General features: G+C 38.0%; 1 protein-coding gene across 1 annotated transcript in view; it reads left to right on the top strand.

The window, feature by feature from the left end:
- Positions 1 to 24595, top strand: part of FARSB (phenylalanyl-tRNA synthetase subunit beta) — a 65679-nt gene that overhangs the window by 32201 nt on the left and 8883 nt on the right. Inside the window, exons 15-16 of the mRNA XM_019753680.3 lie at positions 3307 to 3424; positions 15562 to 15717. Of these exons, the coding sequence (XP_019609239.3) occupies positions 3307 to 3424; positions 15562 to 15717 (274 nt within the window). The remainder of the gene's footprint in view (positions 1 to 3306; positions 3425 to 15561; positions 15718 to 24595) is intronic.

Below are 24595 nucleotides of genomic sequence, written 5' to 3'. Positions count from 1 at the left end.
GGGAATTGAACCAGCGACTTGGGTGTTATGAGCACTGTGCTCTAACCACACTGAGCCAACCAGCCCCCTGAGTTTGTCTTTTAGACTTGATAGATTCTATATTTTATTCCTGCTTTACCAACAGGTACGTCCTACCATTGCTAATGTGGCTAACAGGTTTATATTTATTTATGGTTAAATTAAATTTAAAGTTGCACAGGGTCTTGTAACTCAGTTTATTGTCTAAGCCTGTTCTCTCTCCTGTATGATTCTTAACCTTGGGCTGTTTTCTGATAGTAGATATATTATTAGTAGTAATAGATTATGTGAATGGATAAAATAAGAGAAATATTATTTAGACAAAATATCTAATATTTTATTATAATTATAAACAAACTTTATTACCACATCCCCCAAAATTGGCAATAGTATTCCTTAACATCTTCAAATATCCAGTCATTGTTCAAATTTTCCCAGTTGTCTCAATTTTTTTCAATGGTTTGTTTAATTTGTGATTCAAATGAGGCTGTACATCAGAGTTGATCAATGTGCATCTTAAGACTCAAATCTACAAGTTGCCCATCCACATCTCTCTCCCCTCTCCCTCCTTCCCTTTCTTCCCCCCTCCTTCCCCGCCCCCTCCCTTTTTTACTTTGTTGAAGAAACTAGGTCATTTGTCCCATAGAGTTCTCACATTGAGGATTTTGCTGACTATATTCCTATGGCCCTTTATTTTTCCAGTAAACTGGTAGTTAGATTTAGAAGCTTGATCAGATTCAAGTTGAAATTTTTTTATATTTCTGTAGGTTTTTAAATAAGCAAATAAGGCTTATCTATAAAATAAACTGAAAAGAAAAAATAAACTAAGAAAAGTTACCTACAAAAATAGGCTGTTTATATTCCAATAATTTAATCTTTCTTTTAACATCATGGTTTTTGTTTCTGTGAATGGTTTGGGCACTTATTCTCAAAGAGGAGAGGAAGTTGTGGGGAAAGTAAAGGGTATTTAAGAAAGCACCAGGCTGAAGGCTAATAGCCGCTTGCTGGTAGCGTGGCTGTGATAGGAAAGATGTTCTCTTTTTCCCTCAACCCACAATCTAGCGAGGCCTTTCAGGAGCTTACTCTCTTGCTCATGCAGGAGCTAGGAGGGGTGCTGTTTTAGCTCGGGTGGTCAGGGCAGGCCTCCGTGGGAGACGACCTTTGAGCAGAGACTTGAAGGAAGTTAGATAGCCACGTGTGAGTCTAGAGAAGAATGTACCAGTGTCATGCAGGGCGGCCTGCGGGGTCTCTCCTCCCGCTCCCCACATAACGCAGGATACGGTGAGGCCAAAAAGGAACACCCACGGAGCCATAGGTAGGGGAGTCATACCACTATATTCTCTCTGGCGGCACTATACTCTCACTGGAGGCTGGATCCACACTATACGCAAACCGCCATCCACACTTGCCAGCCCAGCCACCATCTTCTTGCTAGCCCCCATTTTCTTCTCTCCTCTCCTTCTGCTAGCATAGCCACAGCAGTTACATTAGTGGCCAATGGCTCACTGGTTACAGCTGACGGCCAACTAGCCACAGCTGATGGCCATGCAATCACAGTTGGCCATTTACTACCTGAGCCAGCACCTGTCTATGTGAGGCCGAGAGCCTGGAAACTACTTTCTGAGGCTCTGCCCCCACAACCAGGCAAAGGAAAGCGCATGTGTGGAGGCCTGAGAGGGAAACCTGCTTGCGGTGTGTGGGTGTGCGGCTGGAGCAGGCCTTGAAGTTGGTGAAGGGACCAGGCCCAGATTCATATAGGGCCCTATGTAGGGCATGGATTTTATTCAAAATTAGATGGCAACCTATTGGAGATTATTTTATTAGTTTCAGGTGTACAAAACGATGTACTAGTTACACATTTACACCCCTCGCAAAGTGATAACCCCCCTCCCCCAATCTACTATCCCTCTGACATCGCATACAGCTGTTAGAATTCCATTGACTCTATTCCCTATGCTGTTGGAGAATTTTGAGAAGCGGAGTTGCATGATCTGATTGAGGTCTTAAAGGATCCCTCTGTATGGAGAATAGACCATCAAGTGGCAGGAGTGGAAGCAGAGAAATCAGCCTAAGAAACTCATACAATAGTCTGGGCAAAAGATAGTGGTGTTGGCGTCTGATACCACTGCTTTCCATACCCTTCCAGTAACATGATGTGTTGAAAGCTAACATATCTCACATATCTTAGAATGGAGAATTTATGTCACAGGCAAAAGCAGGGAAGTTTTGATTTCTGTCTTTCTTTTTTAAGAACTAGGATATGTATTTGTACTTCTTTGGCTACTCAGCTGAAAACACTACATGTTTGTGTTGTTTTCCTCATTGTCCCGGTTTTTAAATTACATTTACATTTTCCCTGTGGGTTTTAAAATTTTGGTTAGTTCATATTTAATCTATTTAAATATTTGTATTTTTTATAACTACTTCAATTATTTTATAAAATAAGGCAACTTTATTTTAAGCTAACTTTAAAAATGATAATAAAATAACCAATCCTAGATTCAAGCAATTATGTGTGCTATAATAATTGTTTCTCACTTATTTTTTAATCACATTTATGATTTTTCATTTTGTAAGTTTGGGAGGCAGAATATTTTCAATTATTCTAGTGTCCTGGAATTGAAAATTAAAGGTGACTTGGGTGTTTAGGCATTGCATTTTCCAGAAGTGTGTTCCTATGCAGCCATAGAGTCTTTTAGCTTTGTCTTTAAACCAATTCCAGTGGTTCCCCCCCTTATCCACGGTTTCACTTTCGGGACTTTCAATTAACTACGGTCCACCTGGTCCAACAGTATTAAATGTAAAATTCCAGAAATAAGCAGTTCGTAAGTTTTCAGTTGCATGCTGTTCTGAGTAGCGTGATGAAATTTTACTCCATCCCATCCATCCTGCCCAGGACGTGAATCATGCCTTTGTCCAGTATGTCCACACTGTGTATGCCATCTGCATGTTTGTCACTTAGTAGCCGACTAGGGTATCAGCTCGACTGTCACAGTATGGCAGTGCCTGTGTTCCAGTAACCCTTATTTCACTTAATAATGGCCCCAAAGCGCAAGAGTAGTGATGCTGGCAGTTCGATTATGCCAAAGGGAAGCCATAAACTTTATCATATGTGTGTATGTATGGAAAAAACATAGTGTCATAGTATATATAGGGTTTGATACTGCCTGAGGTTTCAGGCATCCACGGGGGCTCTTGGAGCATCTCCCACCACAGATGAGGGGGGAATCTGCTGTTGGTCTGTTTGGTTCCTATTTGTTCAGTGCAATTTCATGTCTTGTCCTGCAGGTGGCACGCACTACCCTTCTTCCTGGCCTCCTAAAGACCATAGCAGCAAATCGGAAGATGCCCCTTCCTCTGAAACTGTTTGAAATCTCTGACATTGTAGTAAAAGATTCTAGCAGAGGTAAGAATGAGTCACCTTTAATTTGTATACTTACAGCATTTTGTTATTATGAAAACTTCAACTGATATAAAGGTAAATTGTATAACTAGCTGTGTGAATCCAGGACCCAGCTTCAACAATTATCAACACATAGCTAACTCACTTCTCCACATTATTTTAATGTAATTCCTAGACATCATATCATTTCATCAACAAACGCTGTAGTGTGTAGTTCTAAAAGAGACTACCATTTTTGTTTTGTTTTTAAATAACCCAGTACCATTATCCTATTATCAAATATCTAGCTAGTGTTTAAATTTTCCCAATTGTTTAATAAGTTTAATTCTCATGATTGATTTATTTGAATCAATTCAAGCAAGGTCCAGATATTTGGTTACTCTAGCTCTCATTTCTTTTAATAGAAAGCAAATTTTAACAATGAATTTAATATTTTTGACGAGCCCTGTTAAAACCTCACCTTGAACAGCACTATGGAACATTTCTTTTTTTCTTATATCACGTGATTTATGTAAATATCATTTTAAGGTATTTGGTATCTTGTCCTCCTAGTTTGTCAAGTGACTGTATACCACCACTGTTGTACTAGACATTGTGAATGTGTTTTAGCCGTTTTTGCCTCTTTTGAGTGTGGTCTGGACTTGTTAGTGGAGCAAGTTGCTTGGTCCAGCATTTGGAACGCAGTGGTTGTTTAAAAAATATACAGTTACTGAGTACTTACCCCTGATTTCCGAGGAAGTCTGTCTCATTCAGACTTCCCCATGTCTTCCAAGTTTATACAAGTCTGATTGTTTCGAGCTGTGTAAGAGGTCACTTCTTAGTGAGCAGTGCCCTCAGCTGACTAAATTGCTGTCAGTATTTCCTGGTTCTCTGGATTTAACAGTTCAACTCTTAGCATTGCTTATTCAGAGAGTTATACTCCAGACTGCAGAATTTGGAGTATATTCTTTTGAGTCAGTTAACAAAAGCAGAGAGGCCTTTTCCTCAGTTGCTCCTGAAGACGATAATATGGCATCTTTCTAACCAGCGAAAGCAGTCAAGAACAATCGCTATAAATCAACCTATCAGAGGAAATAGGCATTACAGATGTATGTCCACTATGACTGTCTGGGGACTGTCCATAGTGAACTTTTTAGCCAACGCTGATTCCATCTGCTCCCCGGTATGTGACTGTTTTCAATTACCAGCATCACCCTGCATTTGTATGGTGCATTTTACTTTTCAAAAAAAATTTTTAACGTACTTTTTCTCTTTTGATTGTGAAATCATCTCTTAGGCAGATGAGATAGAAAAAAACAAAAAACAACCGCAAAAAAAACATTGTCCCCATTTAAAATATAGGAAAATTGAGACAGAAAAGTAGTTATTTGCCCAAGGCTGCGTAAATATTGGACTTAGAGCTAGGGTGAGAATAATTTTGGTCTTAGAGAATGAAAGTTCATTTTAATATCAGTCTGTGTAGAATGTTCATTGGGTGATAAATCTACTATCATAGAAATCTGAAAACATTTTCAGTGCCAGCTGTAAATAGTTTTGAGGGTTCTTCTGCCTCAGATCCCCCAATGGTATAGATAAGTAAGACTTGGTTAAAATTCCAATGTCAGATATTTCTATTAACTTGGACGTGTTTTCTTTATCTTAGTTCTTTGAGTTTTATATTGTTTCAATCCTTGGCGATTCAGACACATTTGTAAATACAGGATTAGGTTAATCCTCAAAAGTTTTGGAACACTATTTCCGCAGTAGGCTACTGCCTTCACTGCACGGCTGGGCCTGCTTGCAAGCAGGCAGCTCAGAGCTGGAGTCCCCACAAGTGCCACAAGGAAGGTTTCGCTGTTGGCACGGAGCACTTGGGAGCACTTGACAGTCCTGCCATCCTGGGCAGAGGTGCCTGTACTGTTTCCTCTTTTCCTCTGTGTTCCTTAGGCTGGCCCAGGCATAGACTCCACTCTGCCTCAGGGCCCATGCTTGGCGATAACCTCCCCTATTGAGAGACAGCTGGTCTCAAGTGTTAGCGCTGCAGTCGTCACTTGGCAAACAGCCCTGGTGGTAACCCCAGGAACCCAGTCCATGTATGTACTTGTTTACTCAAAAGCTAGATTCCTGCTGCACTTTGTTTCTTTAGGCAGATAGTGCTCATCTCTGTAGCCGATGTCTTTAGTTCCTGTTTTCAGTTGTGATTATTCTGCGCTGTGTTCCTCATTGAGCCATTTCCATCTGGTAATTACTTTTACCTGTTGTCTTGCACCATTTTCCTTTAAAATTTTCTATCATATCAGTGGGATTTGAGGAATGAGAGGAGGTACATCTGCTCGGTAAGTTTACCATCTTGAAAACATAGGTTTGCTTTAATTTATTTGGACTCTGTTTCCTCTTTAGGTAGGCCTGGCTTTTATTTCCTAACAAAAGTGGTTTTTCTGATGGATTGTTCTAAATACATACATGTGGTCCCCTTACTTGTCATCTGGTGTACATAGAGGACGCTATAGGACCCGCAGCACAGCACCACGGTTCCGAAGAGACTGTGCAACCAGCGGGCCTGGGATTGAGTGATAGTTCTGCCGTGTACCAGCCGCTTAACGTAGACAGTTGATTCAAGCTCTCTGTGCCTTAGTTTCTTCATCTGTACCATAGGAATAACAATAGCACTTTATTCATTAGATTCATTATAAGGATTAAATGAAATTGCATTTGAAAAAGTTGCAGTCACATAATAAGCAAGGTTTGGTGCCTGCTTTTACTATGAGGGTACTATTATAGCAACTACTATTATAGCAACTCCCAATGTCAGAGACATAGCACCCTGGTCTGGTAATTTCCTAGGAGGATGACTTGAAAACCTTTGTGGCCATTCAAGGGTTAATGTCGCCTTGCTGAGGCACTTGGGGCTCATTTTTATCCTAACCTTTGACTTAATTGGTTTTTCTTCTGTTGCGCACTGGTGTTTTTTTTTGTTTTATTTTGTGTGTGTTTTTTTTTTAGGATAAGAAAACTGAAATGTACTAATATGGGAATTTTAAAAAAACAGGAATGTTTTTTCAGTAATACACCACCCACTTCTTTTTAATGAATTGAGCACATATGTTTTAACTGCCTTTCAAACCAGTAAACATTTTTCTGTTGGATTTACATTAGCCATTTCCTCCTAAATAATTGAAACTATTTTGAAGAGAAAAAAGTGTCGATGATCAAAAGTGAAATGATAAAGGAGTGTTCCAGTTAATAATGAAAATGTCCCAAATTTTTATTAGTTGGGGCAATACCCAAACTACTGGTTCAAAAGGGGTAGAAGTGTGTGGCAGGAGTGAACAAGACAGTCTCGTTCATTGCACTGGTAATAAAGAATTTTTGAGTTCCTTTTTTTGCTAGGGACTGTTTGGCATATAGGAGAAAGAGTTACCAGTCTTGAGGGAGATGGGCCAGGGAACAAATTTTTATAGATAGCGCTCCGAGGGAATGTACAAGGTGCCCTCATAGCACAGAGAAGGGAGTGACAGTTGCCACTAACTTGTGTTGTAACACTTCGGGAAAACCCAACACTACCAGCCTCACGTCAGTTTTGTGTGGGCAAGCGTATCTCCCAAACTGGAAATGCAAAAGGAATCTGTACTGGATTTCAATATGCCTCCCACAAATGTGTCTGACCTGCTTTCCTGTAAGAGTCAATGAAAGACTGCTAGCCCCAAGTTTCATGCTTGACCTCATTGGACAGTTTCCTAGGCTGTTGAGGACTTTCTGACTGACCGTCTATGTTGTGAGGCTGTCGGGCTGGCTGCCTGTTTAGTGACTAGGTCAGGTGCACTTCTCAAGTGGGAAGACTTCCGCTCTGACTCAGACACATTCCAGTTCTTTGAGGCTGTGCCAGCCTCTGCATTTATTGAGTCTTAAGGTCCAAAGTGGCTGCAGCGTTTAAAAAAATTAGTCGTGACTCAAAGGACTAAGCTGATTTATCCATTTTGCTGAGCAGAGTAGCATGTGTCTGTGGAACGAGAAGTTAATGCTGTCTGCTGTGGGGTAAATTTTCAGCTTCATGGCGGGGACGTCAGTAGGGGCAGTGCTGAAGCTATCAGCTCACGTTGCTGTGTGAGTTATTGATTGGTTCCAGTGGTTAATACTTTTGTGTTTTCTGTTCGATGTCAAGGGTAACTAAACTATCAACAAAATAGTAAAAATTGACATTAGAGGAGCAGAGGACCTAATTGTGAATTGCTAATCTTTATGCCCAGAATAAATCTTTATGCCCAGGCAGTTCTGTTTTACAAAGTCCAACATTCTGGCTTTTTATTAAACGCAGATCGAATCCTGCCATCGCCATTTATCCCATGATGGTCACTGAAGCTGCCAGTGTGCCTAGAAGCTCACTGAAACGGCAAGACAAAACACATCACTGGGTTGAGTTTAAGTTTAAAAGAACCATAGCCTGTGAAAGATGACTTAGTTTGGCTTTGTAAAGTGTATATAGGGTGAGGCAGATTTAGCACAAAACAGCCATCCTGTTGTCAATTTGACATATATCTGTGGGGAACCCTGATAATCAAATTGCCATGCATGTTAGTTTCAACTACTGCATTTAAAGAATTGGGGGTTTTAATAATTACTTTAGTAGATGGAACAGATGGAAGGCCTTGACCACTCAGAGGGCTCTGGTTACCTCTCTCTTAGCAAGCACACTTCCTCCAAGCCTTCACCTCTTTCTCAGACCATTTCTACTTTCTCCAAAGTGCTGCCACAGTCCTGGAACAATCTGCATTTCCTCTGCTTCCCAGATCATTGTGTAAACAGTTTCTAAAATTGTGTTCTCTCTGAAGTTTTTCTAAATCAGAGAATGATCTACTTTTTACCTCGACTAGTTTGGATATGGAGTCCCAGAATTTATTATTTTTAACTTTATTTGTAATATATATCGAAGATTTGTGTTCCTTTCTCCTCCCTGGGCTACTGTAACTGCATGGAACAGAACTCACTGTTCTTTTATGATTTCGTTAGTTCTTTCAATTTGCTGTCGGTTTGTACCATTCATGTATATCTTATATTGTAACCTACTAAAATACAGGGGCCAGATCTTTATAGTTTTTTTATAACTCTTTGCTTAATAAAGAGTCCAATAAAAGCGTTTTCATTATGAGCTTCTGAAATACTTCAGCTCTGAAAAGTTGTCCATTAATTCTGCAGCCATCAAATAATGGCAGATTATCTAGCATCCACATGTGGAATGTGGTTTTCTGAAGAGAGCTTATGTCATCAGTCTGGATTAATTTAATTTTACTACTTCATATTTTTGGCATGTAGAATTTCCAATTAATAATTCAAAAAATATGGGTGTAAGGAACATTGACATTAACAATATTTGAAGTAGCATCATTCGCATATGTGATGGCATCTTAACTGTGTAAATAACATCATTTTTAATATAGAAAGTTATTTTAGTACATTTGGTTCCACATAGTTAAGATCTGCTAACGTGAGTATAATGTGCTCTGTCATGCGTTGCATATTATATTTTTTTTAATAGATAAAAATCCGTTCCAGGTTTTTTGTTAACTAAATAAAAGCCAACCTACGAGGATATAACTTTTTCCCGCATGCATGGAAAAGGTCATAGATTTTTTCCTTGCATTTTTTTTCTTGGCTTTCAGCATTATTTAAAAAAGAAAAAGCTGTATTTCAGTGCTATACTATAGATAGATGCCTTTTAAGGAAACTTGTTCTTAAAATTTTATTATGTTTGTTTTTAAAATTTATTTGTAGAAAATATATTTGTAGTATTCTTAAGAACTTTCATAAATATGTATTTCCTATTCAAAAGCAATTCTTTTCTTTTGGTACTAAAAAAAAATGCACATATCCAAGTTCTCCCTAATCCTCCTCTTACAATTAGTTGCCAGACATTTTCTATGCATATGTAGCCATATGTTTTACATTTCTATATATAGCCATGGATATGCATAGATACTTTTTTTTGTTTACACCAATGGAATTATGCTTTACCTGTCCTCTTTTTCCTATGAACCTTGCTTTTTGCTACAAACACATTTTGTCCACCTCATTCTTTTTAATGGCTGCATAATAGTCAATTATATGGATGCCCTATAATTTATTTACTCAGACTGTTAATGATGAATATTTAGATTGCTACCAGGTTTTTGTTAAAATATGTCTGTCTCAATGAATGGCCTCATACTTTTACACAATTTATTTTTTTAGAAATAAAACTGGTCAGTTCATAGGCATGTACATTAAATGTTTGCTGTCTTGTCAGATTCTCTTCCAAAAAGGATTTTGTACAAATTTACAGTCTTGCTAAGAATATATAAAGGTGCCTGTTTTCCTACATTAGGTATAATTTTTTTAAAGTGTATGTCTTTACAGGATTTTTAGCTTTGGTGAATTATTTAATACTACACTGGAATTTTTCAAGAGATATGTATAAGCTTCAGTCTATTGCGGACCAATATTAAAAAAATTTATTGAATGGAATAGACTACAAATCAAGGTGCTTTGTTTTATTTTCTGAGCTTGGCCAGACTACTCATTTCAAGGTCAACGATTACCCTGGAAGCCTTTTTGGGTCCCAGTTAGGCTTTCTCCTGGCATCTCTATTTGGGCTTCTAGATGAATGTGCTTTTAATCATTGGTACTTTGGTGAAAGAGAATCTATACCAAACAAGAGTCTATTCTCAAAATTTGAATGGTGGGGCGGCCGGATGGCTCAGTTGGTTAGAAAGCGAGCTCTTAACAACAAGGTTGCTGGTTCAATTCCCGCATGGACCGGTGAGCTGCGCCCCCTGCAACTAAAGATTGAAAACAGCGACTGGATTTGGAGCTGAGCTACGCCCTCCACAAGTAGATTGAAGGACAGTGACTTGGAGCTGATGGACCCTGGAGAAACACACTCTTCCCCAATATTCCCCAATTAAAAAAAAAAAAAATATTGAGTTGTATGCAGTAGTTATCTACTAAGGGACACCATGTACTATTCTTTTTTACTTTCTCTTCTTTAAAAAAATCATTTGGCATGTTCTTTCCACTTACAGAATCCTAGCCAGCTGCCCCTCCTTTGGGTGGTTTAGATCAGCCTCTCCAGGCAGTACTTTGAAGTCTGTGAAATATATTGGTAATTTAGGCTGACATACTTGGCAAGCCAAGTTAAAAAGCAGAATTGTTTGATGGCATGACACAAGAGGTCTGTTAACTGAGTTATAAAGAACTGAGTCATTTCCAACAAACCCTAGTTTTGGCATGAAATTGGAATAGTTCTTATTTTGTGGCTTGCAGTCAGTGAACTTTGTGATGTAATGTGGTCCCTCAGTGCAAAATACTAGGAAATGGGAATTTTACTATACCTCGCAGTTTCTCCAAGGAGGAATGGATGGAGCTGAGTATGTGGTAATTTTCTCTTTTTTTCAATTCGGCCACAGAGGGAATATGTTAGCAAGATGTTGAGGAAGCAAGTCTAGAGGGAGTGGTAGCACTAGGGAGATGTGAAAAACCAGCCCATCAATGGTTGGAGTTGGGAGTGGCCACCTAAATAAGGAGTTCAATGTAATTCTTCTGATTTTAGTACAAAGCGCTAAAAGTCAGTGGCCTTTTTAAAAAACATTGCAAATTGAATCTAAAAATATATAGCTCATTATCGTGTGTGTGTGTGTGTGTGTGTGTGTGTGTGTGTGTACTCTGACATCCTGAAGCCTTTCTTGCAATATAATGTTTTTAAAGTTCTATATTTTTTGTTATTGTAACTTTATTATTCTGATCATCAAAATCATTTATTTTTTATTTTTTTTGAATTCTAAGTCTTTAAACCAGATGTTGCTCTTCTTATCGGAAAGGTAAGTTTTACATAATTTGGAGATCAGGAAATAAGTATTCCAAGGCAAAGGTTACCAAAATAAAGCTTCTAGTTTATGTTGCTAAGCTCTCTGAATGGTGGCATGACTGTTGTGCTCTCCTCTCACAGCGAAAAATGGGACAACAAAGCAGTTTCAATACGGGTCTGTATGTTAAAGTGGAAGCATGTGACACCGACAAATGGGTACCACATGGCAGAGATGCCCAGGAGCAAGTCAGTGTTATGAAAGGGATAATTTAGTTCTGTTTCATTTCATTTTATTCCCTTCAGGAAAAGAGAGGGGAGAGAGAGAGAGAGAGAGAGAGAGAGAGAGAGAGAGAGAGAGAGAGGGAGAGAGAGAGAGAGAGATCCTACAGAGGAATGAGGCCCTCATTTTAATTTATGCATGTGGTTAGTTTAGTGAGGTTTTATGCCTGCTTGATTTTAATATTAATCTTTATTCTTACACTTTCAATTAAAGCTTCTAGACACCAAATTTCTGTGTCCTTGCAAATGGAAATGATCTAGAGAGTGACATAGTCCAGTCCTACTTTCCTCCATCAGCTGACTCTTGTGCTGACTTAGAATGTGGCCCGCTGTCTGGTCCGGCCTGGTTAAATTTTTGTGTGCTTACTTCCCTTTCCAGGCTTTCTTCCTTGATTCAGAAAGTAATTGTTGAGGGTTCTGTCTGTGCAGGCCCTGTGTGGGCTTCGACCTTTACCCTCTAGGAGATACCTAAGAGTGTAGTGCCTTGAACATAGTAGGTACTAAGAAATGTGACATGACAAGAACAGTTATTTCTCCACATGTGTTCAGTCAGCCTTTAACTTAGAATACACTTTCCATGAGTTACAATACTGCTTATGGGTAGAAACTTTGGTTAACTGACTTCTAAAAATAATTTATTCCAGTTGCTTAACTAGAATTCTTACATATCATGAAAAATTTTCAAAACTCAAACATCTGTTTATTATATCAGAAACATTTCCAGAATGCACAGCTTTGACCATGTTAAGTAGGTATATATCCATACATAAGTTTGCCCTTATCTTATTTGTTTTCATCTAAATCCATTAGAGACTTGGAGATTTTACTTAAATCCTTTGGAGATTGAGAGATAGCCCCTGTATAGTGTAAAGAGCGTGGATGGGTTTTAGAGTCAGACGATCCAGGTCAAATCCTGGTTTTGTAACTTATTAGCTATGTAATTAATAATAATTAGCTCCAGCCAGTTGGCTTGACTTTTGGCAAAATCTTTCTGAGCTTTTGTTTCACCATTTTATTTTCCCTATTCTGTTTTGTAGGGATAGTAAAACTTACCTTATATATGATTGTTTTGAGAATTAAATAAGATTCTAGATAAATTGATAGGTAGGTACTAAGTTCCTGGCACATGGCAGATAATCAGTTAACATTAGCTTCCCTTTTCCTTTCACCCCATTCATGTGCTTTCTCACTTTCAGATTACTTTAGTAGTTGAGTACAGTGTCTTAAAATACCCATGTTTTATTTGGATATCTGGAAGGTAAAGGGCAGTCTATAATTCGTGTCAGTTACAGCAATGGGAATTGTTAATAAAAAAAACCTTGGAGGCCAGAAGTTTTTCTGCAAGAATTTATTGAGTCATGTGCTAGCCAGAAAAAGGACCAGGTCCTGGGGCACGCAGTGCAAGCCGCCAGCAGCAGGGCGAAATGGAGAACACAAACATGCCTGCCGCCCGGGAATGACAGAGCTGTGTTACACAATGAGTTAGGAGAAGAAAGCTGTAAGTTGTTTTGAAAGAATTTACATTGGCTATGATAAAGGTGGCTGGAGAAGGAGAAATGGGGGACAGGGGCATGGTCTGTAGGAAAGTGTATTTGCTGCTTTTGGATTGGTTGTGGGCAACAGTCTAGAAAGATCTCCGTAACCAGGATGCGGTGGCTTCTGATGTTCAACTGTCTGTCTAATCGAGGAAATAGCCACCTGAACATGAATGTGAAGTCTCAGCATACTTTGAGGAGTGTGAGCTGTCACTTGTTGGTTTGGGTCTTTGGCTGTTAACTGATTAACCTCTCTTGTCTCTTCTCCCACTCTCTGGCTGCTGTAATCTAATGTAGGACATCTCAGAATTCTTTCTTCTGAGAATAAACCTGTGGAAGGGCTTTTGCCCAATACATGCTAACATGAAGCAGGTTTTTATTTTCAGTTTGTTCCCCCAGATAGGCATGAGCTTATTCTCTCTTTTCCTAGTTTGAAAAGCAAAATGAAACCAACATTTATTCAGTGTTTGTATTAGAGCAGTGGTCTCCTCCAGAATTTATTAAAGGCCCACAGGTGTATATACTGTTATAAAGTTAAATGGTCACCATTGACTTTTTAAAAATATTACTTTTTGTAAGTTCTGAATTTCAAAGTAGAATAATATATACTAATCAGGGAAAAAAAATTGAAAATAGATGAAACATTGAAAAAATTACCCCTGCCCAAACATAACCTCTGTCAACATGTAGGTGTATTTGTCTTCCATCTTTTTCCTGTACATGGAGTTTTTTTTGGCTTATGGTTATATTTATATAGTTGTGATTCTTCATGTATTGCTTTTTAAAATGTTTTAATTTTAAAGAGTGTATATAAAATATGGTTTGAGAAGATTACTATAAAACAAACACTAGTACAAGCATCCAAATTAAGAAGTGGAATATTTCTTGTATCTTAAACTTCTTGTAAGACTCTTCCTTACCAAATCAACTTCCCTTTATCTAGAATAATCACTATTCTAATTTTTGTGATAGTCTTTGCTTCATAGTTTTCTAACTTACGTATATTCTTTAAACAATATAATTTAGTTTTGACTGTTTTTGAACTTCATGGCTTCCTGGGTTTTTTCATTTACTATTTTAAATATTTGCTGTAGCTCTATTATGATAAATGTTTTAGAAAGATGCTTTTTAGCCACATGGTATTCTGATGAGTCATTGTACTGTACTTTATGTAGCCTTTCCCCAATTTAGTTGGTTTCTGATTTCACTATTGGAAATAATGCTTTATGTAGAAATAATATCTTTCTACAAGGTGTGATCAAAGAATATGGTGAATGTTTAAATAAAAAAAATTATTACAGTTAAAGACACATTGCCATTAATTTAAGAGTAAAATACTCCCCCCCTTCTTCAAATACACTTATCCCATCATTCTACCCTCTTTCTGAAGCAGTTCTGGAAGTCCTTTTTCATGTCTTTAGTTGCGCTGTCATGGCTGCCTCGATGTCATGAATCATTTTGACTTTGGGGAAGAGCCAGAAGTCTCATGGTCCCAGATCTGGTGAGTAAGGTGGATGAGGACACACCGGTATTGTTTTCATTTGACAGGAATTGCCATATACCAGAAACAATGTGTGACAATGGAGTGTTGAAATGATGGAGGATGATTGACGGCACACTTTAAAACACATCTTCTCTCAGTTGTAGCTCACACTCGACTGACTGCACCGAACAAGTTGAAACTTGTCACACACTGTTACTAAGGTTTGATGCAACGCTTCCTATATTGAAGATCCCTGTCTTTCTGTTGGATGGCACTCGGCAACAGCATTCACCATATTTTTTTATCACAACAGAAAGGCTCCATGTCACACATCGCTTCTGGTACGGCAATTTCTGTCAAATAAAAACATTATGGTGTGTCCTTATTCACCGGATCTGGCACCGTGCAATTTCTGGCTCTTTCCCGAAGTCAAAATGACCATTAAAGGTAAACATTTTGAATTGATTCAGGACATTGAGGCAGCCACGACAGTGCAACTGAAGACACTCATGAAAGAGGACGTCCAGAACTGCTTCAGAAAGTGGCAAGAACGATGGGATGAGTGTGTTTGAAGCGAGGGGGAGTATTCTGAGGGGGATGAATGGCAATGTGTCTTTTTACTGTAATAAAGTTTTATTTCAGCATTCACTATATTTTTTGATCACCCTTTATACATGAAGCCTTTTGTGTATTTGTACAGTATTGTGAATAAAACAGTATGAAGTTTTAAGTCTCTGATATATGTGGCTAAATTGTTAACAAAGACTTTTATCAGTTTATACCACATGAGGCCTTATTGTTCCGGGGTCAGCATTGAGGGTTTTCCACACCTCCCCCAAATAAAAGCACCTCAGGGAATTTGATGGTTGAAAAACTATCATATCTTGAATTTCTAAGGTTGAATGTCTCTATGTATTTACGAATCGTTTTCTTTTTTGTTGATTTGGCCCAAGTTTGTGTTGGGGTAAATCCCATTCTTAAGTAGTGATCAGTGTGGCTTTGTGACTAATTCTTTTACTTTTTTCAGATGTAGGTGCAAGAAACTACAGGCATCTCTGTGCCGTTTATTACAATAAGAATCCTGGGTTTGAGATAATCCACGGGCTACTGGACAGAATTATGCAGCTGCTCAATGTGCCTCCGGGTGAAAAGAAGGGAGGATATGTGATCAAAGCATCAGAAGGTAAGACAGAGCAGCTGAATCCAGAGTTAGTGGTAATGTGATGAAGAGACCTAGCCCTATTCTTGATAACTTATTTTTTTTTTTTTGGTTTTAATTTGGGGGGGAGGCAGGAGATAGAGCCTCACTCGTTAGTATCTTCTAGAAAATATGCCACTTCTCTCCCACATTTTAAGAAAACACTTTTCAGAGTTCTCGTCGCACTGCACAATATCCTTTTGTTCTAGCTGAGCATGGGTAACCCCTAGTTCCTGGCACCAGCAAGCCACCAGCACCATGGTGAACCCAGAAGTCCAAACTGGAAACTGAGAGAAACCTAAACTGATGATTTACACTCAAAAGCCACCTGTCTGAGGCCTTTAAGGCAAAAACAAACAAATAAACAAACAAACAAACAAAACAAACCCTCCAAAGTTAAGACTTCACATGTTAGTCACATCATAAAGTTGCCCGAAGAAGGGAGGGAATCCTGTCTTAAAGCCAAAGTACAGGAAAATCTCTGTTGGAGAGTTTAAGTTAGGCCAACTATACAGGAGATAGTGCACCTTCTTGAGGGCATCTGGGAACGCTTTTGTGAGTTTCTGGGAAGTGAGATAGGCCTTTGAAAGAAGGGAAAAGTGGAGACAGGAAGCAAGGCAAACCACATGAGCAAAGCCAAAAATGATACTCCTGCGGCCTAGTGCAGTTTGGTTTGACTGCAGGGTGAGGAAAGAGCTTAGGACTATGTTTAGAGTCCTGAATGCTAGAATATGGGATTTTAGCTAATTAGGGGCAAATAGTGACGTTCCTTCTTGCTTTATTTTTTTAAGCAGGTCATTAGATCTGTACTTCAGAGGAATTAATCTGGCAGCAAGGTGAGGTGGAGTGGCATAGAGTAGAGGTGAAGAGATGGTTGTATAGTGTATCTAGAGCAATTAGAATGAGGAACTAAACTTGGATGTTGGCCATAGCTAAATGAAGGAGAAGGCTGATTTAAGAAACCTTAGGAAGGTGAGATGCTCTAGCAGTCAGCATTTGGAAGAGTTCATGATACATGCAGCTTGGAACTTTCTATGATACAGCTAACACATATTGATCACATTTTTAAAAGTCAGATTTTTATCTTTCTAAACCTATGATATTATCATTTGAATGCTATATATTTTAGCACCAAAACAATATAATACTTAGAATTTAATTTCCCTAATATGTAGATGTCTGTTATTTTCGTTTGGAATATATTTTTTTTCTATTAGAAAATACATTCATAAATTGTAACTGCTTATGTGTTTGTAGATATGTTTGTTCAGTTTTTTAGGCCAAATTGTTACTGTGGGGTTTGATTAAGTATGAGGACAGGGTTATGTTTCCTTTTGGATTTACTTTGGTTCTCATAATAGAATATTGTAAGGTTTTAAAGTTTTTACATCTGTGACATGTCCTAGATTTATGAACGTGAGAAGTTTTGGTACAACTTCTTTATACATATGGGTGGCCTGGATCAGTACATGTGTCAATAAATCTAACTGGCTTTTTTTAAAGAGAGAGAGAGAGAGAGAGGTTTACTTTCACTGTCCCTATCACCAGCTTTGGCCAAATCATTTTTCTCAGGATGTTTTCTGTAAGAGCCATCAAGCCAAAGAGAATTAGTGTCATTATAAATAATAGTTCCTCATTTTTCACAGGGATTTCCAAGTCTATTTTGATTATCTAATGACAAATACAATTATCGTTTTTTTTGTTTCTTATAGTTAAAGAAATCAAGACCCATAGAAATGGCTTGTCAAAATAAGAAGCAAAGCTGGTATTAGGTCTTCATCTGAAATTTCATATATATATGAATTTCATATATATTATATACCAGGCTTGCCAAAAAATGTATACGCGTGACTTATCTTTTGTTATCAGTATATATTGAGTATTAGAATTTTAATAGTTTTTTTCCTTTCTTAAAATATGTATACAGTTTTTTTGGCATCCTCTCTCTATATACTATATATATAGGTATATATTATACACACACACACACATAAGCATATAGCTATGTATCTCCTAAGTAAATCTGTGAACACAGGAATTTGATTGCTGGGGTGTGTTTAACTACATCACTTTTTTCAAATTTATATTTTGCACGTAGCTTTTTCTGCTGAGAAAGGGCCTTCTGAGTATCAAAGAAGCATACCCTAGAAACAGATTAAGAAGTACCATTTCCTGCCATTCTTGATTACTGAGCTGTCTTCTGTTACTCCGGCATATGGTTTACCTTTTAATAATTAAAAATCCCTGGTGGCTTTGCAGTTACAGTTGAGCTAAATCTGTTCACCAGAGACTCCTGCTAATGTCAGTCCCCTGGCCATTATACCTAATTTCTTCTGTCCTTTCTAATGGACACCGCCAGCTTCCTTCTGTGTGGCTTTGTTTGGAGGTAGGGATGAGTGGAGCAGAACTTGATTCCCCTTTGAGAAACGTGGCCCTGTCCATTGTAAGAGAAATCTGGAAGCTCGTTTGATTGATCATCACATTGCTCCCAAGGAGTTCTGTGACACTGGCGTGGCACCTTCTTACTCAGGCAGCAGCCCTCTGCAGCCTGGGGAGCCTCTGCGGAGTCTCGTAAGACCCCTGAGTTAGAAGCTATGGTCGCTTGGTCTTCCATAGTTCTCATTTGCTGAGCACCCTTGCAATTAAGAACATAGGTGAGACAGAACGGCAAGTTGCTAACAGAATAAGGTCAACTGTTGAGTGGAAAAAAGGCAAGAAGCTTTAACTTTTTAGCAGGCTGTAGAGTGTTTTGAGGGTTTCAAAAAGGTTCAACTCAGAATGTTTTAGTGGCATTGGATCAGCTTATTATAGCATACGTTATATGCTCTTTTTCAAGCTTCTTGCCCCTTGTTTTTGTGGTTTGTTGCAAACTAAATTATGTATGTTAAAATGCACTTATCCCTTTCAAAAACCACTTCTGGGCAAGGAGAATTCTCAACATTTTTGTGTTTAGAACAGTTATGTGGTTCCTGGGCAAATCAGTGGCAAACATCCTTTCTTGTAGAAGTTAGTGAGTGGGCTTTGTGTGGGATTGGCTGCATTGACTCCAGGTGTACTTTTTCCCCTTGAATTTGTTACCTGTTTCAGTTTTGCTTATTTACAATTCTACAGAAAATTTTAATATAACTTGAGACAAGAGTCCTGGTGGAGAGACAGAAGTTTTATTTAGAATTTTGAGTTTTGACAATTCTAGTTTTCATGCTGCTCAGAATTCATTCTATGAAATGAAAAATAACCTTGTAAGTAATATGCACATTCAATCCTGCACCATATGTACCGACAGTGGTTATTTAGATACCTTCTGTTACAGTAACACCTAATGATCATTGATTGACCTGTAGGTCATGACCTTTTCCCTCTTTCAGGACACCTTTGAAAGACTTCAGATGCAAAAAAATATGGGTGAAATTGTGATGTTTTCCTGGTCTTCACACTGGTTTTTAGCGTAATGTGAGCTTGGAAATATTTGAGAATATATGCTCGAACAACTTGTTGAAGTCAAGGCGTTCCATTTATGGTTTGATTTACACAGAATGTTCTGGACTAGAATAAAGGGGGATCTGCACGGCATACCCACCTTTAGTTACCATCAGCACAGACATTATTCTGTTAAGGCATCAGGTTTAAAAGAAAAAAGGTTGGGAAGTTTTTTAAGCCTCCTGGCCCTATTACTGTGTGTATCCCTCTGGTTCTCTGTTTATTGTGTTTGAGGCAAGCTTTCAAATACTACAATTCTTGTTACCTCCTTTGAAGGGATTAAAAGACTCAAAGCAATATTAAACACTTTAACAGTGATGACCACATTCAAAACAGCGGTGTAACCTGGGGCCACAGTATTTATAAAAGCTTCGGCAGTTGCCACACAATTCACTTAGCCCTGCCTTGTTTTTGAGCCTGTTTATTGTTCTTGCCCACTTTTTCTTATGTGTACAAAGGCAAAGCTCTCGCCACTCATGTTCACTCTTTTTCTGGGGGAAGGGGTACTTATTTGACAATTTAGTACCCAGTAAATTAGAGTGCTTCACACCAGGCCCCACTGGAATGACTTGGTCAGCTCAGTTTCCCTTCTGGTAGATATTGTCATAACACAGTGTTTCTTAACCTTTTTAAAAATTATCTTTCCCCTAAGGGTCCTTTTAGACTTTTTTCTTAATTGCCCCTCCATAAAATTTTAATGCCACAGATATACCACATATTTATTATGTGCTGTATGCACCGGGAGTGCCAAAAAATATATACACATCACTCATATTCATCTTTTGTTATCGGTATATATTGAGTATTACAATTTTAATACAGTTTTTACCTTTCTTAAAATGTGTATACGTATTTTTAGCACCATCTGTATAGCTGTGCTTTATACATAAAAAGAATAAGTATAAGCTTTTTAAAAATTCAATTCAAGGTTAAGAATAAGTAAAAAATTTTAAGTTAAAAGTTAAATTTAAAAACTAATAACACTTTACTATATCTGCTGAATAATTTTTAATGTTATTTATTTATTTAAATTGTAGTGTATCAAATTAGGTACCACATAGCAATTAATTTAAATGCACAATAACCATAACCAAAAAGTTTTAAAACATTCAAAACTTATTTTTCAGCAAGAGTAAAACAATTGAAAATTTAAACTTCTTAAAAATAATTTTTAGTGAATTTAACTTTTCCTTGATGAGAGGAAATAGCTGGTAGTCAGATATTGTCAAGGTTTAACCCTAACTTACAAGTTATGTTTTGATTTCTACCTTCCTGAACTACTTGGCAGTATTAAAATGCTACCCAGCTCTAAGATAACTGACTCAAGTTTCAGACTAACTTCTAAGTAATTTTAAAATTAACATTTAGTAAAGTCATTTGCTCTCATTCATTCTCTCTCTCTCTCTCTCTCTCTCTCTCTCTCTCTCTCTCTCCCCCCCTCTCCCCCTCTCTTTCCCTCCCCCACCCCCACCCCCAGTCCCTTTCCTCTTGACTTTTGAACAGTTTCGATGGCTCACTCATCCGCATATGCAGTGGTTTTATTCCAACCACCTTCATGTATATTAGCTTCATGGACATACTTGTATCCGATGGCCTTTAAGGCGATATAGTTGCCAATCACTGGCATTTATTTCCAGTTTGCATTTTTACAGCTAATGAAGACGTTGGCTGTCCCCAGGGAGTATGTTTTAGAAGATTGGCTTTAAAAATATCTTCTGGGCTTTCATTAAAAAAAAAAAAAAAAAAAAAAAAAAAAGAGGGAGGGGGGAGAGAGAGAGAGAGAGAGAAAGAGAAAGTATCTATACCGCTAAGTAAGATTTGAACAAAGGGTCCCTGGTCTTAAGAGTTTGAAACGCACCCTTATAGAGAACCAGGAAGTTCATGAATGCTGCAGTGATGAGCATGAGATCTCACTCTTCTTTCATAGAGCAGCAATAATTACACGTCAGCATTTGGGTGTTCTCTAGTTCCAGTTGGATATAACACCAGGTACTTAATAGCATCTCACATTTTGTATACTGAAAAATTAATAGTGATTATTTTTCATTAACACTGACTTGAAAGGGAAAATCCGCCAAAACATTGGTAATTCAACTCATATTTCTTAAGTTCTCTTCAGTAATTTGAAGAAGAGTTTAATGATACAAGTTAATATGATATGATACTGATTTTTTTTTTTTTAGTCTTTTAAGTTTCTGAAAGTCCTCAGTACAGTTAGTCATTTATAAGAATGTATGGTATCTAATACTTTGTCAGGGTAACCTAACAAAATGAAATAAGTGTGGGCTGTTGCATTTCCAAAAAGAATGGGCAATACTGTGATTGAGAAAAAAACATAATTATGCATGTATTTAGATAGATAGATGAATGGATAGATCTTAAGGAAGGAAACAATTTATTCCAGTGACCTTAAAAACAGATTTTAAAAAAAAGAAAGGATCAGTTCTTAAGAGAATTGGGAGTGATTTAAAACAGATAAATGCTCTTATTTCTTTTGAAGTGTTAAAACAAATAAATTGATTGGATTTATCTATCTGCAAAATGTTTTTCCCTGAATGTATTCACATGTAGTATGTCCGTTTCATTCAAGGTATAGGAGGACTAGGGTAATAATTTTTTACTGTATTTTTAAAGAATTGGATGGAAGCATCTTTTAAGCAACTCCTATAACTTAAACCCCATTTTGCTAGTTAATTAAAAAATTTGTTGAAACAGTCACAGGCTTATTAAAAAATGGAAATACAGTATGAAGAACGTTTTCCTGAATTATTTGAGAGTAAATCGCCAACCTAATATCCTGTTACCCCTGAATATTTCAGTATGTATTTCCTACAAACAAGAACGTCATCCTACATAACCACAATATAATCATCAAAATTAGGAAACTATCACTCATGTCAGTGTTACCATCTAAATCCTCAGACCCTGTGCAAGTTTTATCAGTTGTTCTTTATATCAGAGAATCACTTGTTGCCTTTAGCTGTCATGTCTCATTCGTTTCTGGAGAGTTCTAGAATAGTCTTTCCTTGACTTTCATGACTTTGACACGTTTTGAAGATTACAGGCCATTTATTTTGTAGCGCATCCCTCAGTTTTGGGTTGCCTAATGTGTCCTCACTATTCGATTCAGGTTAGGCATCTTCGGAAGAATGTTACAGAAGTAATGCTTCTTCTCAGTGCATCCTATCAAGTGTCCTGTCAAGACACAGTTTCCCTCTATCTCACAACCGATGGTGTTGTGATCACCTGGTGACAGTGCTGTCTGCTAGGCTTCTTTACTATAAAGCTATTTCTCCAGTATAATTCAACATTTTGTGGGAAGAAGTTTGAAATTATGTAAATGTTCTGTTTCTAACCTGGCTTTCTATTTATATCAGTGTGAACTTACTAAATATTTCCTATTTTAGACACCAGGTTTTAAGCCATTACTGTTATTATTTCGTCTGGTGCTCACAGGTCCACAGTTTGGCCAGTGAGTGGGCATCCCTTTCTGCTGGTGTCTGTGTCCTCTTAGTATTCCTGTTATTCTTTACAATTAGCACTCAAAGACATACCAGGCTTACCTGGAACTTGCTGCTGCTCCATTTCTCCATCCAGGGTCCATTTAGTGGGGAATGGTGTCTAAACGCCAAGCTTTAAGATGTGCTTATTGCTGTTAGGGGTTGAGAATTGCTATTTGCGTGTGTGCATGTATGCATGCACACGTATTTACTTCTGCATCTGCAGATAGTTTGAAGACCATAAGTCCATGATAATACCTCCATTGCAGCCCAGCCCAGCCCTTCAGGGTTCATTCCAGTTTTCTCCCATTCGTATGTGTACCTCTCTCCTCCAACAGTGAGAAGCCTGGCTCCCATTAGTCGGGAGAAATTCAAGTGAGAAATTACTTCTTGATCAATGGCCCCATTTGTAACCTGAACTCCATCTGCCCCCCTGTATGTTTGCCCTGCTCATCACTCTGACTCTACTGCCTCTCAGGGCTGTCCCCTGCTTACCTGTGGATGTCCTTCCTGATCCCTTAGGCTCGTGCTGACTTTCTTGCCTTGATCTGGGACACACAGAGTCCCTACCTGTCTCCCCACGCCCAAGGTGGGGGTTTCTGCCTTCCCCAGCCTCTTTAGAGCTGAATTGTTGTGGAAGAAAAGGGGAAAAGACTTTCTAAGTCTTCAGAGACCTTTGTTGGTAGGGTGGTTCTTGTTCAATGGGTGTATATAGTGGGATCCTTTTTGGAAGCGGGTGTTAATGTCAAAAATACATTTCTGGTCTCAGCTTTGTGCCTCAGACCTGGAATGAGCTGTGTCTCCAAGTGGCCCCTGTTCCTTTTAACGGGAAATCAAACTGCGATCTCAAGCAGGGTGGTAGGGTTGCTCCTTGCTCCCGAGTGAGTCATTGTTCCTAGGAGTTTTTAGTATGCAGAGCTGGGAAAACACTTGTTTTTAAAGAAAAAATTTGAGTTCATGTGGCTGTTTCCCGTTTATATTCAGAATTAGAGGATTTTTACTATGTTTGGCTTTAATATTTATAGCTTTTTTCTTTATATTGGACATCTTGATTCCTAACGAATTTACATTACTACTGGTTTGCTTGCTCTATCTCTATCTTAGTTTCCAAAAATATCGGTATTATCACTAACAATATGAGTGTTAAAACAGTTTAAGCATCATTACCTTTAGTTCTTTTTCTACTTAGGATATATCCTGCAAAGTAAAGTATGTTTAGAGAATTCCAGCTTCCATCTCTGATCCCTTCAGTCTGTTCCCTCCCTGCCTCTCTAGCTTATGATTTTTGTTAGTTTTCAGTTATTTTTCTATAATTTGTGTTTTTTTTTAAGTATAAGCCTGTGTGTATTTATGTTCTTCTCCACTTTCTCAACTGAAGAGTTGATGCTTTATATACAGTTCTATAAAATCTACATTGGAGGCCACTCTGGCAGCAGATGGTTCTGACTTCTGCAGAGTATTCTGTTGTGTGGAGTATACATTTTATTCAACTAATTCACTATAAATGACACTTAGGCTATTTCCAATCTTTTGCTGTTACAAATAATGCTATAATAAATAGTCTTGCGCATATATTGAGTGGTATTTTTGCTAGTGTATCTTAGGGAGAGATTCTTAGAGGTATGGGATTATTAGAACAAAGGGTAAGTCCATATTTCACTAGATACTGCCAAACACCCCTCTATAGGACTTGTGGTTCTAACATTATAGAAATCCAGCAGCAACTTTTATGTAAATGATAGTAATATTTTTATGTAAATGATAGGCAGACAGTTTAATTTCATTGAGGTCCCATTTGCAGTTTTGACCTTGGTGTGTTATTCTGCTGTACTTCGGTGTTGAATATCTGTGCCTAATCTTGTCCTGTTTGAGAAATGAATGCTAAT

Source organism: Rhinolophus sinicus, chromosome 17, assembly GCF_057876585.1.
Source record: "Rhinolophus sinicus isolate RSI-liver-muscle chromosome 17, RSI-T2T, whole genome shotgun sequence".
Lineage (NCBI taxonomy): Eukaryota > Metazoa > Chordata > Mammalia > Chiroptera > Rhinolophidae > Rhinolophus > Rhinolophus sinicus.
Note: the sequence above shows the minus strand (reverse complement) of the source record. Positions and strands in the feature narration are given on the sequence as shown.